The following is a 19527-nucleotide window of genomic DNA, read 5'->3' as shown; positions in this document are numbered from 1 at the left end:
ATGAGTTTATTATTGCTATTTTTAACAACAATAAATCATCAAAATATAATTTTTAAATGTCTCAGTTTTAATTTCAAATACAATAAATATTGATAGATAACTCTTTGGGGTCCTCAATAATTTTTAAAATATAAAAGGATAAGATCCAAAAATCTGAGGGCCTCTGCCATGTGAGATATAAATCCCTCAAGTTTAATTTTAGTTAGGAAAATCAGACATCTTTGCAGCTCAAGTTGTCCTGCCTATTTCGGAGAAAGAAACCCAAACAGTGGAAAATAAACCAAAAAGTTTATCTTTGATGAATAATGGGCTTTACTTACGTTATTAAAGGAATTTTTTTAGTAACCCCAAACCAGTACTTAAAATTCTAACACAGGTTTTGCATGCAACACTTAATTGGTTACATCATGACATCTTACCTCTTCTTTCTCTAATTTTGCATGTTTGCGCTCTGCAGCTACATTTTTTTTCTTATTAAAATTAAATTGTGCATCTTCTTCGGCTTTCTGTAACTTTCTTTTCTTTTCCTCATATTCTCCTATAAGCTCTCTTGAACTGCTGATTTCCTCAAAAAACTGGGTTCTTTCTTTGGGTTTTTTCATTGAAATTGACTCCACAGTTCCCTTTCAAAAATAGTTAAGCACATCAACATATAAAATATGGTAATACATTTTCAAAATCATGAATAAAATAAAATACTATCACCACTTACCTGAAAAACCAGACAGTTCCGTGCTTTGACTATTATGCCTATCTTTTCCAGCTCTGTGATATAAGCAGAACGACTAACAGGATTATCATTAAAACGATATTCTGAGCATCCTCCTAAAATAAAAGAACAAATGCTGTTATGGGAAGTATAAATACCAGCTATATATCAAAAACTATTGAAATGGCCAGTTATGGCAGTAATATACATGTTAATAAATGCATTTAATCAATCAACAAATGCTGAGTGTCTACTAGAAGCCAAGGAGTATTCTATAGCAGTGAACATAACAGACAAAAGTCTCATCTCAAGCTTATATCCTAGTAATGGAGGCAGACAAAAATGAGATAGGTAAGTAAAATAAATATCACGTGGGAAAGTGTTTAGTGCTAAGGAGTAAAATGGAGGTAGGAAAGGGGTATGGAAGTTTCTGTGTAGGAGAAACAGGCATTACTATTTTAACTAGGATTGTTTAATGGTCTAAGTGTGTCTCCACTGAATTCATGTGATGAAATCCTAACCCCAAAAGTGATGGTGTTAGAGGGTAAGGCCTTTGGGAGGTGATTAGGTCATGATAGTGGAGCCCTCATGAATAGTATTAGGGTGCTTATAAAATAAAAAGATCCTACAAGGCTCCCAAGTCTCATCCACATGTGAGTATACAATGAGAAGTCTGCAACCAGAAGAGAGCTTTCATCCAACCATGCTGGCACCCTCATCTTGGACTTTTAAAAAACAAAACCAAGAGGCATCTATTTACAGAAGCCCAGTAAAATCCTAGTATAAATAGAAATATATATATATATATAACTCTGAATCTTATTTACTCAGGAAATACAAAGATTTGCGAATAAATCATAATATAAAAAATCAAATATTTCATGCAATTTGCTTTTTCGTGCTAGGATAAACTTTCTATACAAACCAAAAATATGCATTTATAGTTACTTCATCACTAGGAAAACCAGATAAAGATACATAAAGAATCTCAGGAAGGACTTTTATGATATCACCACCTTTGAGGTAAACTCCCTCTTTCATTTTAACCAATAACCAGGGAGAAAGACCGCTATCTGACAGTACGGGAATTTAAATAAATATGTCTGCTTAAATAAAAGTCCAGTGGAGAATCAAATAGGTTCTATTATTTGCTTCTGATATCTGCTATCCCAAGGGAAAAAAAAAAAAATACCTCGGATAGTCCTTGCAAATGTCTTCTCTTCTCCACTTTCTTCCAAATATACAACTTTTACACTTGCAGAAGAAGAAACAGGTTTTCCAATGTGTGCTCCATGAATAAGTTCTTGAATATTTTTCACTCTTAAATTAGCTATTTTTTCTCCCATTACAAAACTAAGTGCATCCATTACATTAGATTTCCCTGGGGAAGGAAAGACAGGAAAAAAAGTTATTTATTTTCAATGATAAAAAGTCTTGCCCAGCGCCAAACAAACCAGAGTACTAAGGAAAGTGAAATACAACCGATGCGCTAGTGCTAAGTCACTTTCAGTCGTGTCCAACTCTCTGAGACCCCATGGATGGTAGCCCACCAGGCTCCTCTGTCCATGGGATTCTCCAGACAAGAATAATGGAGTGGGTTACCGTTTCTTTCTCCAGAGGATCTTCCTGACCCAGGGATGGAACCCGCATCTCTTATGTCTCCTGCACTGGCAGGCGGGTTTTTTACCACCAGTGCCACCTTGGAAGCCTGATACAGCCGATATACATGTCTAAGTAGTAGTTTTTCCTGCATTCAAAAATGCATGTGACTGAAAAATTTTATGTAGATAACTGGTTTCTATGTAGCTATGGTAGAGTATTAAGTGATATAAATGTAAGGATCTATACCAGATCTAAGCCTCAGCTCTCTCCCACCATCAAGTATTATACCATGGCAAATCATTTAACTTCTCCGAATTTCGGTTATCTCCACCTTAGAAATTTTAAGTGTCACATTTTTTTAAAAGGGTATCTTCAGGATTTTCCCAAGGGCTAGACTAGGGTTGCTAGAATATTTATGGTGGGTTTGTGTTGAACAGCGTAGATCAGTTACATAGCATGTCCAAGGCTGTTATCCTCTGAAAATCTTGCTTACAAGATTAGCAGGTATTGTGGGATTAGGATTTGGATTCTGTGAGGATTCCCACCACTTTCTTTTTTCTGGCCATACCCCATGGCTTGTGGGATCTTGGTTCCTCACCAGGAAATGAACCCATGCCCCGTGCGGTGGAAGCAGCATGGAGTCTTAACCCTTGGACCGCCAGGGAAGTCCCTCCACCACTTTCTGTTAAGAATGCATCACTGTGCCTAAACTGTTTGTATAAACAATATGATCTAGGCTGAACACTTGCTTTCTTTCTTGGAGTCTGGAATTTGGGGGAATGGAGGTACTTATGTGACCATTCCCTAATATAAACCCTCAGAGTTGAGTCTTTAACGAGTCTTTGGTTAACAACATCTCATGTGTGTTGTCACAACTTGTTGCTGGAAGAATTAAGCCTGTCCTATGAGATTTCACTGGAGGAGGTTTCATGGAACCTTGCAACTGGTTTCCTAGGGTTCCTCATGTGCCTTTTCCCTTTGCTGAGGTTTCTTTGTTTCCTTTCACTGTTATGAGTAACAGTCCTGGGTACAACTATATGCTGAGTCCTATGAGTCCTCTCAATGAATCACCAAAACTGGGGGTAGTCTTGGTGACTCCCAACTCAAATGGCAAACTGTTCTACAACCAGGAGCACATAGTACAAAACAATTTCCAAGGTGCAGTGTCATTTCAGCTACAACTATCTCTGTTTAATGTTTTTTCTTTTTCACATTCATTCCCTCATATCCACAAGCAATTTAAATTTCTCATGCCAAAAGCAGAAAAAGTAACATAGAAGAATATTGCAAATTACTGGAAATATGGCTTAGTTTGGAAGTTCATGGTCTTTTAAAAAAGAACTAGAAGTGGTTAAAAATGCTGCAAATATAATTAGCTAAGTTTCAGTTAACCAACAGGTATGAAACATGACTTTTTTGGGGGTTAATCGATAATGTGCAGATTGAAAACTATTGTATGATGGTTACATATATAGAAGGTGAAAGTCGCTCAGTCGTGTCTGACTCTTTGCAACTAGTCCATGGCATTCTCCAGGCCAGAATACTGGAGTGGGTAGCCTTTCCCTTCTCCAGGGGATCTTCCCAACCCAAGGATCAAACCCAGGTCTCCTGCACTGCAGGCAGATTCTTTACCAGATGAGCCACAAGGGAAGTCCAAGAATACTGGAGTGGGTAGCCTATCCCTTCTCCAGGGGATCTTCCCAACCCAGGAATCAAACCAGGGTTTCCTGTATTGCAGGTGGATTCTTTACCACCTGAGCATATGTAGGTTACATATAGAGAATGTTAATTGAAGTTATTAAGTCTGATGGTAACAGAATTAAACAGAAATTCATTTTAGCAATCCTTATTTAAAATCTGCCTAAAATAAATACCTCCCCATCCAAATTAATTCATTACATTAATCCTTTTGTGTGCTAGGTCATAATGATACAGTAAAAGAACAAGAGAGATGACAACCCTGTCTAACAAATGTTATAATATACTAAAAAGTCAAACAATAAACAAAAAATAATTATATATTATAGTAAGTATCGGTGAGGAAACAAACTGAGGGGTGAAACAGAGGGTAGCTGGGAGACGTAACTTCTGATAGGATCAAGAAACATTTATTAAGTAGGGACTTCCCTGGTGGGTCATTTAGTAAAGAATCTGCCTCCAATGCAGGAGACCATGTATTACCAACCACCTACTGACAAAAATGGATGAATGAATGAACCAACCAAGTTAAGTTTTGTAATGGTCAGAGCAGGAACCTCTGCTATAAATAACTCAAAATCAACATCAGGAAAATAATTCTGGAAGAGTAATATTTTAGACTATCATCACTTGATGAAGATGAACCAAATATTCAAAGATCTAAAAATTACAGTATCACTCTCCCATCTCAAAACCTCAATTTTTGCCACTCATCTGCCCTCTTACCAAGAGCTGCTAAGTCCCTTCTGATTTCAACTCTGCATATCTCTTCCATTCTTCTCCTTCCTTACCATTCTTCTAGTTTTTCAAGCCCTCCTTACTTTCAGAAGACTCTTAGCTGGACTCAAATTCACTCTCTTGCCTCTTCAAATTCATTCACTCATTCTACAAAATTTATGGAACACCTATTAATCAGGCATTCTCCTAATTACCGAGGCTAAAAAGAAACAGTATGTGGGATTTTCCCTTAAGGTGCTTACAGCGGGGAATATTATCAATTTTTATTGAACTTCATTTCATAAATTAAAAAGCAGATGCTCACACAATCATATTTTGGGGTTAGGTGTCTAATTCCAAAATCTATACTCTTCCCATTAAAAGCAGGAAATTATAACTTACTACAGTAAGTTCTAAGCTAAAATTAATACACAAAAAACTATGAAGCACTTAAGAGCAGCACTAACTACTGGAGACTCTGAATAGGCTTTGCAGGAGAAACTTATGGGCTAAATTTTAAAGAGGAAGTAGAAGTCTGGGGAAGTGATGCTGAAGGTAAACATAACCGTTACAGGAAAAGAGAATAGCTTGATCACAGGTACAACCGGGAAAGCAAGGTACCATTCTAGTAAAAATCGACTTCCCAGATGGCACTAGTGGTAAAGAACCTGCCTGCCAATGCGGAGACATAACAAACTCTGGTTTGATCCATGGGTTGGGAAGGTCCCCCATGGCTATCCACTCCAGTATTCTTACCTGGAGAATCCCATGGACAGAGGAGCCTGGAAGGTTACAGTCCATAGGATTGCAAAGCGTCAGACAAACTGAAGCAACTTAGCACATTATAGTAGGAAAAGGGTAAGTAATGATACAGAGAGTCCCTTGGACTGCAAGATCAAACCAGTCCATCCTAAAGGAGATCAGTCCTGAATATTCATTGGAAGGACTGATGCTGAAACTGAAGCTCCAATACTTTGGCCACCTGATGCGAAGAACTGACTCATCTGAAAAGACCCTGATGCTAGGAAAGACTGAAGGCAGGAGGAGAAGGGGACGACAGAGGATGAGATGGTTGGATGGCATCAAGGACTCGATGGGCATGAGTTTGAGCAAGCTCCAGGAGTTGGTGATAGACAGGGAAGCCTGGCGTGCTGCAATTCATGGGGTCGCAAAGAGTTGGACACAACTGAGCAACTGAACAGAACTGAACTGAATATACAGAGATGGAGCAAAGCTTGCAAGGTTGGGAATGACAAGAGAGAAACAAAACTTGATGCTGAAGATTATAGGAAGCTACAAAGGATTCCAGGAATAGCAGTGACTTTTTCAGATATGTTTTAGAAAGATTTCTAAGACAACCCACCAGAAAAATGGGCAAAGAACATAAAAGGGCAACTCAAGAGAATCAGTTCAGTTCAGTTCAACTCAAGAGAATGAGAAATACAAAAGACCCTTAACCACATGAAAAGACACTTGAGTTCAGTTCAAGTGTACTGAGTGGAGTTCAAGACTTTGCACACTCATTTCAAATATCACACCATTGGAGATGCAAAACAGAATTGAGCAACCCTTCACATAACCATCAGTTAAAAGATGAAAATCACCTGGTGGTGGGCTCAGTAACTTCCTGAGTGGAGTCAGGATAACAATGCAGGAGTGATTACAATCATCATTTTTCAATGTTTTCTGATAACAGAGTAAAATGAAAATGAAGAAATACATTACAGAGAAGAGGCAAGGAAATCAAATATGTGAATACATCTAAGCTCAGGTATTCCTTCACGTGGGCTTCCTGGTGGCTCAGACGGTAAAGTATCTGCCTGGAATGTGGGAGACCTGGGTTCAATCTCTGGGTCGGGAAGATCCCCTGGAGGAGGGCATAGCAACCCACTCCAGTTTCTTACCTGGAGAATCCCCAGGGACAGAGGAGCCTAGTGGGCTACAGTCCAGGGGGTCACAAAGAGGCGGACTGAGTAAGCACTCTTTCACATATACTAAATGCAAAAGAAAACCTTCAACAACAGCTGTTTCTAAAATGCAACAGAAATTTCACAACACTTCCACAATAATTATATTCCAGATTTGGTGTGCCCAGAAAGCACACACTTAAGTGTCCTATTTGTGTCTGTCATATAAATTAACTTACTGAGGCAACAGGTATCTTTCAACTCAAACAAGGTTCCTGAGCTAAGAAAGGAAATCTGGACTGAGAAAGGCAAACTGGAGTCTCCAGATTTGGGAAAAATCTCAAGGTCACTATTGTTTTAGGGCTTACTCCCACCTGCTTTGGGTCATTATCCCACTCTTTCCAAACATGTAGTCAAGCAGAACCTGGCCAGGCCCCAATTCCAGTCCAGACTCTGCCACTTACTGGGCTGTCTTGGAAAGTCATCTGGACCCTCTGAACCTCAGTTTCCTCCACTGTAAAATGGAAATTATATGTATTTGGGAAGATTAAACAAAAAGAAAGGTGCCAGGAATTTGGGGAAAGTTCAATTATCACAGTCATTTCCATAATAATCCTGCGAAGTTTCCTTGGATTCAAATGGTTGTTCGAGCCCCTTGGAACCAATGACTTCCTCCCCATCTGGTTCCCACTATGTCATCTGAGATGAGAAAGGGAAAGGGATGGAGAGGAGAGCAACCACGGCTAAGGGCAAGAGGAGGAGCCCACAGGGCAGAGGAGCAGGGGCGAAGGAGAGGAGTCCAGGGTGGAACCCTCGGACAGAGGGTGCAGGCCGGGGGTCTGGCCTGGGTGGGGTCCGAGGGCCGGGGTCAGAAGGCAAGGGTCAAGCCGCTGGGGATGCGGTCTGAGGGTCGGGGAACTGGGGCAAGGGTCAGGCCCCTGGGGGTGCAGTCTGAGGGTCGGGGAGCTGGGGCAAGGGTCAGGCCCCCGAGGGTGTGGTCTAAAGGTCTGGGGGCCAGGGCAGCGGGCGAGGGTCAGGCCCCTGGGGGTCGGTCTGAGGGTGACGGTCGGCCGGGGCGGACGGCGAGAGGAGGCTCCTTGCCACTTCCAACCCGCCCTGGACGGAGTCTGAGGGTCGCTTCCCACCCTATCCTGCATCCCACCCCGTCCCTGAGGTGGGTGGCGAGGGTCGAGCCTGAGTCCAGGCCTCGAGGCCTCCCTCACGTCTCCTCAGGCAAGAAGCGGCTCAGCCGACTGCGGCGGGAGAAGACATTCTAGGTCCTGAGTTACCGGAGCCGTTGGGGCCGATGATGCAGGTGAACCTCTTGAAGGGGCCTATGACCTGGCGGCCCCGCCACGACTTAAAGTTCTCCACAAGCAGCACTTCCATACGGCCCATGGCTGCGCCCTCCGCGCCTCAGCTGCGTCCTCACACTCTGGCGGGGAAAAGCGCGGGAAGCTCCTCGTGCTGTCTCGCGAGAGGAAAGCGAGAATACCGATGAGCGCTACGCTGTTTCTTGGCAACTGGAGTTGTTTACGTTTCCAAGGAAACCGAGACTCCATGCCTCTGGCGCAGTGAGAGAAGGCCGATTGAAAGCCTCTTGGGCAAGCTCGCATCCTGCCAGACTCCTGCCCAGACTCCTAAGGAGCCAGCCTCGCTGGGCTTGAGTTTGTTTTATTTTTGTTGTCTTTTCTTTTAATCTCGCCTGTTTTTGAACCCTCTTAGAATTTATTAGCAATTCGCAGTCATGGAGGTGGCGCAGCCCAAGGACCTGCAGGAAGACTTGGTCTTGGCCAAAAGAAGATATGCGGAGCTGGGCAGGCAGAAACGGATTTTCAACGCCAGGAACAGGATCATTGGGGTGAGACCCTCCGGATCGGAAGGGAGAGGAGCCAGGAGGGAATGGCGAGGGAGGGGAGGGGTCGAGGGGGCGGGGGAAACAAGAGAGGCGAGCAGCCAGCGACAAGAGGAGATGAACCGTTAGAATGAAACTTTTGATCCAGGCACAGCTGCGGACGGCTCCAAGCTTTGCCGGGAAGAATTGTTCCACGTATCGAGTTTGCGGAGGTTGAGGGAGACCTCATAACAGACCGAAAAATGCTCCCTGTCACTTGCCAGACAAGCAAATTGAGTCCTGCAGCGGGGAGCGAGCTTGCCTGGAGTTAGTGGCCAGAGACCGGAATGCGGTTCTCCTCTCTCTGAGCCAGACTTTCTACATTGCCAGGAATTTCCTCCAGTCCATTCAACAGACAAATGCCAGTAGAGAGAGTTCTTATTTTGTGGCAAGCCTGAGCCAGGCCTAGGAGATGAGGAATAAGGCGATCCTTGACTTTGTGAAATTGATAGACCAGCGGACGAGGCAGGCATTAAAATGGTCACATTATAATGCAGGGAAGTCAATGCTGTGTGTGTATGGGGGTGGGGGGTGGAGCACAGGGTGCCAGGGAGCACCAACTAGGGCTGGGAGGGGAAAACAGGGCTTCCCAGAGGAGGTGATGCTTAAGTAGTATTCTGAGGATGAGGACCTACTGACTAAGAAAGGAAGAAGGAAGCTTTGGGGAAAGTTAAAACAGGCTGAAGAACCAATAGAGGCACACAAGGGCATTTGGGTATAAGACGATTTGGTTTATAAAAAGATAAGTAGGATTGTTATCAACTGAATAAAATTGTCTGGCTCTTATTCTCTCCCATTGTTTTCCTTTCCCAGGGAGACACCACGGCCTGGGATGCTCAGGTTTGTGACCAGAACATAAAAGCAGCAACTGAAAAAGCGAGAGAGGAAACCTTTGGTGAGCATTCTCTAAATGGCCGTTGAGTGGTTCAGGGCTGTGTGCCTTAGACCCAGGTCACATTCCTCACGTGTGTAAAGCCTTATCATTTTCACGCTCTTCTTCCTTTTAAAATTTCACAGTTTCTTGTGCTCAGTTAACTTAATGCACCGATTCTTCCACACTTGAAAATTAGCTATTGAATTCTATATGAGTAGGAAATATATTATGAGCAGACATGTATATTTTTCTGTTTTCTTTAAAAACTAGGTATGAAAAACCTCACACACACACATATTCTCTACCAAAAGCTCAAGACCTTCTACCAGGGACAGCTGGTAACAGTAGACAACACACACTCTTGAGCCCATACCCCAGAGCTGACTCAGAACCAGGCCTGGTTCAAGTAACAGTGTTCTGGCTTGTGGATCAGATTCTCAAATAGTATTCATTTCTGCCCGCATCATGTCCAACAATGTCTTTTGAAGCACCATAAGGATTTTTTGAATAGAAAAAAAGGATACAAAATTATATGTACAATGGGTTATCAATTAAGTTTAAATATATAAATGTGTATAAGTTAAAAATATATTAAAATATGTTTAGAAAAAGACACAAAGGAACTATACCAAAATATGAGCAGTGGTAAATTTGGAGTGATGGCATGATGAGTGAAGTTTACTTTCTTCTTTATCAGCTCAGTTCAGTCGCTCAGTCCTGTCTGGCTCTGTGACCCCCAGCCTGCAGCACACTAGGCTTCCCTGTCCTTCACTATCTCCCAGACTTTGCTCAAACTCATGTCCATTGAGTCAGTGATGCCATCCAACCATCTCATCCTCTGTCACCCCCACCTCTTTTGGCTCTCAATCTTTCCCAGCATCAGGGTCTTTTCTTCTTTATAGTGTTTCATATTTTCTTTTAAAATTCTAGTGTAAAAGTAATTGAAACCTGTGATAAACCATAATGGAAAAGAATATGAAGAAGAATATATATACATATATATATATATATGTATAACTGAATCACTTTGCTGTATAGCAGAAATTAACACAGCATGGTAAATAAATTAACTTCAATACAATTTTTTACAAAAGTAATTCAAACCTACGGGAATGATGTGACAGACATATACGGACCCACCACCAGACTAGATGTGAACGTTTTGCCAACCTGGCTTTAGATATCTTATATTAAGAATGATTTTTGAGAATTAAGTGTTACACAGAAGTAGCTAAAACTCTCCTCTATCTTACTATTTTCTTCTTCGTCCCTCCTCAGAGGTGTGATCATTCCCATGCATGTTTCTGTGCTTGTACCGTCCATGTATGTATATCCATGACAATATAAAATTTGTCCGTGTGTTTTACATTTTTACATAAAAGATGTATTGAAAGTATCCTTTTGCAACATTTAAGAAATTCAACAACCCCCAGAGGAATCGGGTGGAGAGGGAGGTGGGAGGGGGGATCGGGATGGGGAATAAGTGTAAATCTATGGCTGATTCATATCAATGTATGACAAAACCCACTGAAATGTTGTGAAGTAATTAGCCTCCAACTAATAAAAAAATTAAAAAAAAAAAAAGAGTCCATTGGAACTAAAAAAAAAAAAAGAAATACAATTAATTTTGTGTTAAAAAAAAAAAAAAAGGAAATTCAACAACCAAAAAAAAATAAAAAAGAAATTCAACAACCTATTTTGGGAATTGGTAGGTGATCTCCATACAGAATATTCATTTTAATTGCTTTATGATATTTTCTTATGTGAACTTTAACCACAGTTTCTTCATTCCTCTGCTGGTGGCTGATTTAGGTTTTTTTCAGTTTTTTAAATAATTGCAAACAATGTTCACAACTCCCCTGCACTGTGTCCCAATGCTCATGTTCCTGGTGGACCCGGAAGTGGAATTGCCGGGTCATAGCATGTGCACCTTTTCAGTTTTAGGGGATGTTGGCAAATTGCTTTCCATGGTTATAGAAGTACCGAATTACACTCTCACAAGCAGTAAATGAGAAATCTCTATGTTTCTTCATGTCCTTACTAATACCTGCTATTTTTAGCATTTTAAAATGTTTCTTCAATTCACTGGATGTTTCCCATCTTGAATGGTTGATGATCTTTTCACAAGTTTAATGATCATTCCGGTTTCTCTATAGTGATTTCCCTTTTCCCTTCCTTTGCCCCGTTTGTGCTTAGGTTGTTTGTTTTTAAGTTGATTTGTAGGTGCTTTTTTATATTCAGAATTCTAATCCTTTAATGGTTGTGTTAACCTTTGGGAGAGTTGGATGACTTTTAGAATCACTAAAAATTATTTTTTTGGGTGAATTCAAATTTCTTTCTTTCCTCTGAATCTTTCGCTAATGAATATGCTGTATCTTTTCTAGCTGCTGAAATGAGACAAAATGACAAGATCGCATGCATATCAGAAAACCGGGAAAGGAGAGATAGGAAAAATCTCTGTAAAGCTATCAGTGATTTCCAACAGAGCTTTCAGAGGCCGGAAACGCGCCGTGAATTTCACCTCTCTGACCCCCTAGCCCTTAAGAAAGATTGTCCAGCCCGGCAGTCAGATTATGATGCTTGGAATACAATATCAGGAATGCAGAAATTCATGGGAGAGGATTTAAACTTCCATCTGAGGAAGAAATTCCAAGAGGAACAAAACAGGGAATGGTCCCTGCAACAGCAAAAGGAATGGATGATTGGTCGGGAGAACCAAAAATGTGCAGGTAATAATAGAACCAAAAAGACAAGTGGGTCTCAATACTTTGTTTAACAAATCAACCCCAGTTTGTTTGTTTTTTCTTGTTTCATTTTTGTCTCTGAAGTCTCACTAACAGGCTACTGTAGCCACATGGCCAAAGAAAGAGACATCAGAACCTGTGTTTCAGGATTTGGACGCCTTTAGTCACACATCCATCATGCAGGAAACACTTTCTGAGCGTGTGGTCTGTCAGGGCACCCATGGGATCCTGGAGCCCAGGGTGACTCAGCTCTGGTCTGGCCCTCCGTGTGCTCACAGCCTGCTGGGGAGACAGTGGGAAAGACATAGGTCTAGCCTATGTCAGTTCGTGTCCAGTAAGACACTTGGATCATCCCCCGAACCTGACCATCCCCCTCCATCAATGGGAGCTCTGTTCTTTCTGCTGCTCCGGCCCGAACCAAGTCATTGTGACTCCTTCCTCTCAGATGCCGCACGCGTTCCCACAACAAGTCATCTCAAGTTCCAACCACCATCACTACCTCCACCACTACCACTAGACTCAAAGGCCAGCACATCCCAACTGGATCACCAAAGTCACCTCTAACTGGCCTCCCAGCTTCTGCCCTTGTCTCCCTACACTCTCTTCTCAGCCCAATAGCCAGAATGATCCTGTTAAAAAGTTAAACTGCTGAGGGACTTCCCTGGTAGTCCAGTGGTTGACAATCTGACGTCCAGCACAGGGGACACAGGTTTGATCCCTGGTAGGGAAACTAAGATCCCATATGCCATGATACAACTAAGCCTGCATGGCAACTGCTGAGCCTGCGAGCTCTAGAGCCTGCTTGCCACGGCGAAGATCCCATGTGCCGAGGCAAATATGTATATACGTAAAGCTGCTACTTCCCTGGTGGTGCAGTGGTTTAGATTCCATGTTCCCAATGCAGGGCACATGTCTTAAATCCCTGGTTGGGGAACTAAGATCCCCCATGACTTACAGCATGGCCAGAAATAAAAAATTAAGTGGTATCCTTTGTTCAAAACCAATAGCTTCTTACTTTACTCATTAATGGTGTCTCACTTGGTAAAGAATATGCCTGCAACACGGGAGACCCAGGTTCGATCCTTGAGTCAGGAAGATCCCCTGGAGAAGGGCATGACAACCCACTCCAGTATTCTTGCCTGGAGAACTCCGTGGACAGAGGAGCCTGGCGGGCTACAGTCCATGGGGTTGCAAAGAGACACTACTGAGCGACTAACACTTACTCAATAAAAACCAAATTTACTTCAAGTACCAGCAAGGCCTTCACAGCCTGACCTTATCTCCTACTACGCTGCCCCCTGAGCCCTTCTCCCTTGGTGCCACAGATATGCGTGCTCAGTCGTGTCCGTAGACATCACCAGGCCACAGTGATGATTACTAACACTGCCAGGCGCTTGTCTAAGAGCTTGGCTTGAATTAATCATCTTCGTCTCCCATGAGCCTTCCACCGCGTCCCCCTTCTTCTGATGGGAGCATGTTGGGGAGCGGACGCAGAAACAACGCTCTGCAGGGCACTCTGCACATCTGGGAAGGATGTGTGCCTGGGCAGGCACACAAGCTTTGACTGTATTTTTCTTCCTTTCAGAGGAGCTCTACTTGAAGACAAGGCTGCAGTTTGACGAGACAGCCAAGCATTTACAGAATCTGGAAACCGCCACCCGGAAGGCGGTTTGTGCAACTGTGAAAGAATTCAACAAGAACCAGGTGTACACCCCAGGCCTGTCTGGAGGGGGGAGACACACAGCCACCTCCCTGGGGTGCCCCAGTCTTCTCAACTCATCAGTGACAGCCATGGTTATTTATTTATTTATTTTTTTGGCCACGCCACGTGGCTTGCAGGATCTGAGTTCCCTGACCAGGGACTGAACCCAGACGATGGCAGTGAAAGCCCAGGAATCCTAACCACTAGGCCACTGGTGGACTCCCAGAATATATATATTTTTAAATCTCTGCAACAATTATCTGATCTTATTAGTCACTGTGTTCAACAGCCGTGTCAGAGAGGCACCATGAACTCGATTGATCAAGAAACAGGCTCAGAGGGAGGAACTGACTTTCTTAGAGACAGCTGAGTACTAATCTGATTTGCTTTGGCAGATTCAAACACTGGACTTCCAAATACTACAAGTCCGGTATTCAAATCAGACGTGTCCAATTACAAAGCATGCACTTCTGTAATGTAGTGAGGCTGGCCTTCTTGTGAGCACCTGCTGTGTGCGGGCACCCAGCAAAGTGCCCCGTCTGTCCAATATTAAAGGGAACTGATTTCATCCTTCTCTTGACTTGACGGAGAGATAACTGTAGCCCAGAGAGGGAAGGTGTCTCGCTGCAGGTCACACAGCGAGGGCCTGTCCCTTCTACCCATCGCCTTCATGTAAGCAGGGATTTGACCAGGAATTTATTTGTCTCGGGGGCTGAGGTTGCCGGGCAGTAGGAGCACCTTTTAGAAATCACCGCTTCCACGAATCACGTGGTTGGAGGTTCTTTGTGGCCTGCCCTGGGTGACCAGGACCACAGGGAAGGGTACACAGCCCTGTCCTGGGGGTGGGTGAGGCCAAGCCGAGGGGAGATGGCTGCCTAATGGGGGGACGCGGTTCCCTGCTTTGGCAAATCACTGCAGACAAAGACCTGCCGGGATTATGCACGTGACCAACTGGTAGCGATCCTCTGAGCCCAGCCCACTTGCCCAGCATCGCCCAGGCAGCCAGGGGTCCAGGGACCTCCCCACATCCATACCTGACAAGTCTCCACCCACCCGCCCAGGAGCCCTGTTTAGCACATTCTTCCTTCAAGGGCCCCTTCAAGGTTTGCCAGCCTGTGCCTCAGTCCCACCAGGCTCACTTAGACAATGTGTTGAGTTGCTTGGTCATGTCTGACTCTTTGCGACCCCATGGACTGTAGCCTGCCAGGCTCCTCTGTCTGTCGGATTCTCCGGGCAAGAATCCTGGAGTGGGTTGCCATGCCCTCCTCCAGGGGATCTTCCCGGCCCCGGAATGGAACCCTGGTCTCCTGCATGGCAGGTGGAATCTTTACTGTCTGAGCCACCAGGGAAACCCCTTCAGAGCATCATCCTTAATATCTTCCCCTGCGCAGGCCCTGGAGTCAGTGGAAAGGAAAATTCAAGAGAGAAAACAAGAACAGGAGGACAACCTAGCAGAGATCTCCAACCTACTGCGCGGAGACCTGCTCTCGGAGAACCCGCAGCAGGCAGCCAGCTCCTTCGGGCCGCATCGCGTGGTGCCCGACCGCTGGAAGGGCATGAGCCAGGAGCAGCTGGAGGAGATCCGCCTGGTGCAGAAACAGCAAGTCCAGGAGAAGCTGGTGCCTGTCCGCTCCCCCCTTCCCCAAGCCCCCCAGTGTTCCCTCCACCACCACCCCCCTCCACCCGCCCCAGCCCTCAGACGTGGCTCTGTGCTCCCTCCCGCCTTCCTGAAACATCTAGTTATAGCTGCTGTCACCCTGGGCCCCAGAAGCTGCCCTCAAGGAGTCCATGTTCCATTTGTGGGGGAGGACAAGAGTGGAGTACTCCCGCAGGTGATGGATGCTGGGGAGGAGAGGAGGCTGGGGTGGGGCGTGAGGGTGCTGGGAGTGAGGGTCATCACGGGACTCAGGGCCTTGAAACAAAGGTCTGAAGGTGGGGGGAGTCACCCGGGGAGAGGATTCTCTCTGCAGGGGCGGGAACTGCAAGGACCACGGCCTTGGGGAAGGAAGGCCTGTCTTGACCGCAGCCACAGTGCGGGGGGTGGGTAGGGCTGTATTGCCTTGAGGGGCTTCTCTGGAGCCCCTATTTGCTGGCGAAATAGGAGGGTGGTCAGCAGCTGAGGGGGACGGGTCAGGGTAGGAGTTTTGCAAGAACCAAAGTGCTAAAAGGTCGTCTGGAAAGGGGAAGGGGCAAGTGGCCAGGCAGCCCCATCTCCCCTCCCTCCCCCCACTTTGAGTCCCGGTCATGAACTTGAAGTGACCCTTGTGAGTAGGGCCATGCTCGCCTATTACGGGAGAGCTGGGACTCAACGATGCTCAGGGCTTGCCTGGCAAGTGGGGCCAGGTGGGAGGCTCGGGGTGCCCAGGTGTCTGCCAGGGGGTGTCAGCTGTGGACGCTGGGCTGAATGAGGAGGAAGATAAAGACACACGGAGCTCAAGGGGCCGTGGGGGGCTGTCGAGTCCGAGGACTGGCAGTCACAGTGTGGGGGAACCCCGTGGGAACGAGGGTGTGGAGAGAGAGGGGCAGGTCCTCACTGCGGTGGACGGGACTCCAAGGTGAGACTCGGAAGGGTGGTGGTATTGGCAACGACAGGGTGAAGGCAGAGGTTCCCAGAGCAGGCTGTCTGGACCAGCCGCACCTAGGAACTCGAGAGCGATGGAGATTCTGAGGCCCTCGCCAGGCCTGCTGAACCGGAAACACTCAGCAAGTGCCCCCTGCCCGCCAGGGCTTCTGATCCCCGCTGGAGTTCGAGGACCATGGGCATCATTTGCCCCCTGGAGGGGATGGCTGAGAGATTGGAAGGGGGTCTTTGGAGAAGAGGCAGAATCACTGGGAGGCAGGGAAAGGGTCATCTCTGAGGATGTCGAAATGACGCGAAATCACTACAGGAGAGAGATTTGGAGATGTTCTCAGACCTGCAGAGGATGGGCGAGGCTCCCACGGGGTCCGCAGATGACAGCCACGCTTGGTGTGATGCTGTGGTCGGTGTGAGCTCCCCAGCAGATGGGTGCGGGGAGGGGCGGTGGCCTGGACCAGGAGATGGGGAGCAGGTCGGGCAGCTCGCCTTGGGAGGGGATACAGACGGCAGCCAGGGGGTGAGGCAGGGGAGTCAGCCCAAAGTGGGAGGAGCCTGAGGCTGGCATCAGGATGCAGGGGACATGGCCACCTTCGCCAGGCCCGGCTCTGCCCTTCACAACGGTAGTTCAGCCCAACTGCCTGGCAAGGAAGTTCGGCCATCTGTCCCGAAAGCAGCACTTTTGGTCTGATTTTCAGTCTCTGTAGAAACTTACTTAATAAGCTAGAGAAACACAAAAGAAGAAAAAATCCCACGTGAAATCTCACACCTAGAAGACCCCTCTCCCATCCCCCCTACATGCCTTCTGGTATCCTGTCCCTCCCGGCTCCTCTTCTATACAAGGACATAATTTGGGAAGTTGAGATCACGCTAAGAATACTCTGTCTCTTAGTGTGGGCTTCTATGTCCCCATATTGTTCCCAATTCTTTTGTTTTTTTAACTAGAGCACAGCCAGGCATTTTTTTCCTAATTATTTTATTTATTTGGCTGCGTTGGGTCTTAGCTGTGGCATGCAGGGTCTTTATTGCACCATGTGAACTCACTTGTGGCAGGTGGGATCTTAGTTCCCCGATCGGGGATTGAACCCGGATTGGGGTCTCGGAGCCTTAGCCACCGGACCACCAGGGCAGTCCCCTCTGAGGCTCTCCTGCTGGGGGACGGGCGGTGGTGAGTCGCCGCTCCTCTCTGCAGAGGCTCCAGGAGGAAGAGCGCCAGCGAGACATGGACTGGGACCGGCGGAGGATTCAGAAGGCTCGCGCCGCTTTGTTGTTTGAGCGGCAGCAGCGGCGCCAGCAGCGTGGCCTGCGAAGGGCCCTGGACTGCAGCAACCTCAGCCTGGCCAGGGAGCAGCTTCTGCAGTGAGTGCCGGGCGGCGGGGGGCGGGGCCTGGGGGGCGCGGGGAGGTGGGGGGAGGGCTGGGGAGGGGGCTGGGAACAGGTCAAGGCCAAGGGCGGGGGCAGGAGGGCCCTGGGAGCACCGTCGAGGGCACCAGGCCTGGGGAAAGGGGAGGTGAGAGCTGGTGTCGTGCAGGGCCCACGGAGCAACCTGGCTCACCTTCCCTGAAGCCTTCCCGCCCACAGGCCCAGGACCCTTGGGGTATCTTTCACGAGGTCCCACCCCCGCCCCCCAACCGTAGCGGCAGCGGGTGGGGCTCTGGCACAGTCACTCAGGAAAGAGGAGCCGGGAGAAGGCTCAGAGCTAGGAAGCCAGAAATCAAGTGCTAGGAAACCATCGGTCCCCACGCAGGCCAGGGAGGGACGGAGACTCCCCTGTGCCCACATTCCGTAGACACCCCTCCCTGGACAGTCCTCACCTGGGCGCCGGCAAAGCCCAGCGGGCCCGGACACAGGTGCCGGTGACGGAGTTCGCGGAGGGCCCCGGGAGCCCCAGGGGAGCACTCCGGGTGGGCTTCTGGGAGGCGGCATGTGGCTCAGACACAGGGGACGACGGTGCCAGCTGCCCACCGCAGGGAGGGCCCGCCGGGCAGAGGGAGGGGCTCCTGAGCTGCCGAGAAGAAGCAGTCTCTTCTTCCCTATGGACAAGCCCCAGGAGTAGTTCAGACTTCCAGGTGCAGAAAATGTCAAATGCAGATCAGTAGGTGAACCTGTCCGGAGAAGGCAATGGCACCCCACTCCAGTACTCTTGCCTGGAAAATCCCATGAATGGAGGAGCCTGGTAGGCTGCAGTCCATGGGGTCACGAAGAGTCGGACCTGACTGGGCGACTTCACTTTCACTTTTCACTTTTATGCGTTGGAGAAGGAAATGGCAACCCACTCCAGTGTTCTTGCCTGGAGAATCCCAGGGACGGGGTCGCACAGAGTCAGACACGACTGAAGTGACTTAGCAGTAGCAGTAGCAGGTGAACCTGTCACTAAAAACACATTATTTATTTAACTTTTAAATCTATCTATTCTTCAAGCTCTGGCTTGAACTCAGAGGGGACCCACAGGTATTTTTTTCCAATCAGATGTCTGTGGACTGGTGGCTCCATCTTTGGGGGCCTCAATGAGGAGAATTAAGGGATCATCTCACAGAAATCAAATGGGAGGAGCAAGCGTCTTTACAATCACGGAATTCTAAGATGTCCCACATCTCGCACGCACAGGTCCCTAGGCTAACCAGCCAGTTCAGTTCAGTTCAGTCGCTCAGTCGTATCCCACTCTTAGCGACCCCTTGGACTGCAGCACGCCAGGCTAACCAATCAGCAGCGACGAAACGCCCCTTCTTCCCCTTGAGCGCATAGTGCTGGGATGGATTGTGTCTCCTGGGGATAAGACACCAATAAAAAGTAGAACATTTAGGAAGTCAGGCATTTGCTGATTTCTTTTTCTCCTTGTTTCGTTATCAGGAAAAAACATATGAAGGAACTCTGTACCAATCACGCCACTGAAGATTATTTCACACAGTTTAATACAGGAAGTCGATAAGGAAAAATTCACCTTCCTTTCCTCTGAACCATTTCTGTATAAAGCGCAGTTATCTTGAAGAGTCATAGCTGTTAAAAAAAAAAATGCACCCTTTGGTCCAGAAGTACCATTTGAACTGGATTTTTCCATTGTAGACAAAGCTTGATTAAACCTCTTCCTGTATTTCTATGAGGAGG

The 19527-nt window shown here is 46.7% G+C and overlaps 2 protein-coding genes across 2 annotated transcripts in view; one reads left to right on the top strand and one right to left on the bottom strand.

The window, feature by feature from the left end:
• The window catches only part of SMC1B (structural maintenance of chromosomes 1B), a 73071-nt gene extending 65012 nt beyond the window's left edge, over positions 1-8059 (bottom strand). The window contains exons 1-4 of the mRNA XM_043881634.1: positions 7923-8059; positions 1902-2090; positions 713-825; positions 420-623 (exon numbers count right to left, since the gene is read on the bottom strand). Of these exons, the coding sequence (XP_043737569.1) occupies positions 420-623; positions 713-825; positions 1902-2090; positions 7923-8031 (615 nt within the window). The 5' untranslated portion in view covers positions 8032-8059. The remainder of the gene's footprint in view (positions 1-419; positions 624-712; positions 826-1901; positions 2091-7922) is intronic.
• Positions 8060-8177: 118 nt separating this feature from the next.
• Positions 8178-19454, top strand: RIBC2 (RIB43A domain with coiled-coils 2). The gene is made up of 7 exons (XM_043881617.1): positions 8178-8494; positions 9341-9422; positions 11786-12130; positions 13731-13849; positions 15239-15466; positions 17615-17781; positions 19273-19454. Exons 1-7 carry the CDS (start codon positions 8381-8383, stop codon positions 19349-19351), a joined length of 1134 nt encoding a protein of 377 aa, XP_043737552.1. The 5' UTR covers positions 8178-8380; the 3' UTR covers positions 19352-19454.
• The last annotated feature ends 73 nt before the right edge of the window (positions 19455-19527 follow it).

The sequence above is a fragment of the Cervus elaphus genome, chromosome 22 (assembly GCF_910594005.1).
Source record: "Cervus elaphus chromosome 22, mCerEla1.1, whole genome shotgun sequence".
NCBI lineage: Eukaryota > Metazoa > Chordata > Mammalia > Artiodactyla > Cervidae > Cervus > Cervus elaphus.
This window is presented reverse-complemented; position numbering and strand designations above follow the sequence as displayed.

Excerpts from the sequence above, each read along its gene's own strand:
- RIBC2 (XM_043881617.1), top strand. The coding sequence starts at position 8,381 with ATGGAGGTGGCGCAGCCCAAGGACCTGCAGGAAGACTTGGTCTTGGCC. Across the intron at positions 13,850-15,238 it reads AAGAATTCAACAAGAACCAG|GCCCTGGAGTCAGTGGAAAG; the intron begins GTGTACACCCCA and ends TCCCCTGCGCAG. Across the intron at positions 17,782-19,272 it reads GCCAGGGAGCAGCTTCTGCA|GAAAAAACATATGAAGGAAC; the intron begins GTGAGTGCCGGG and ends TTTCGTTATCAG.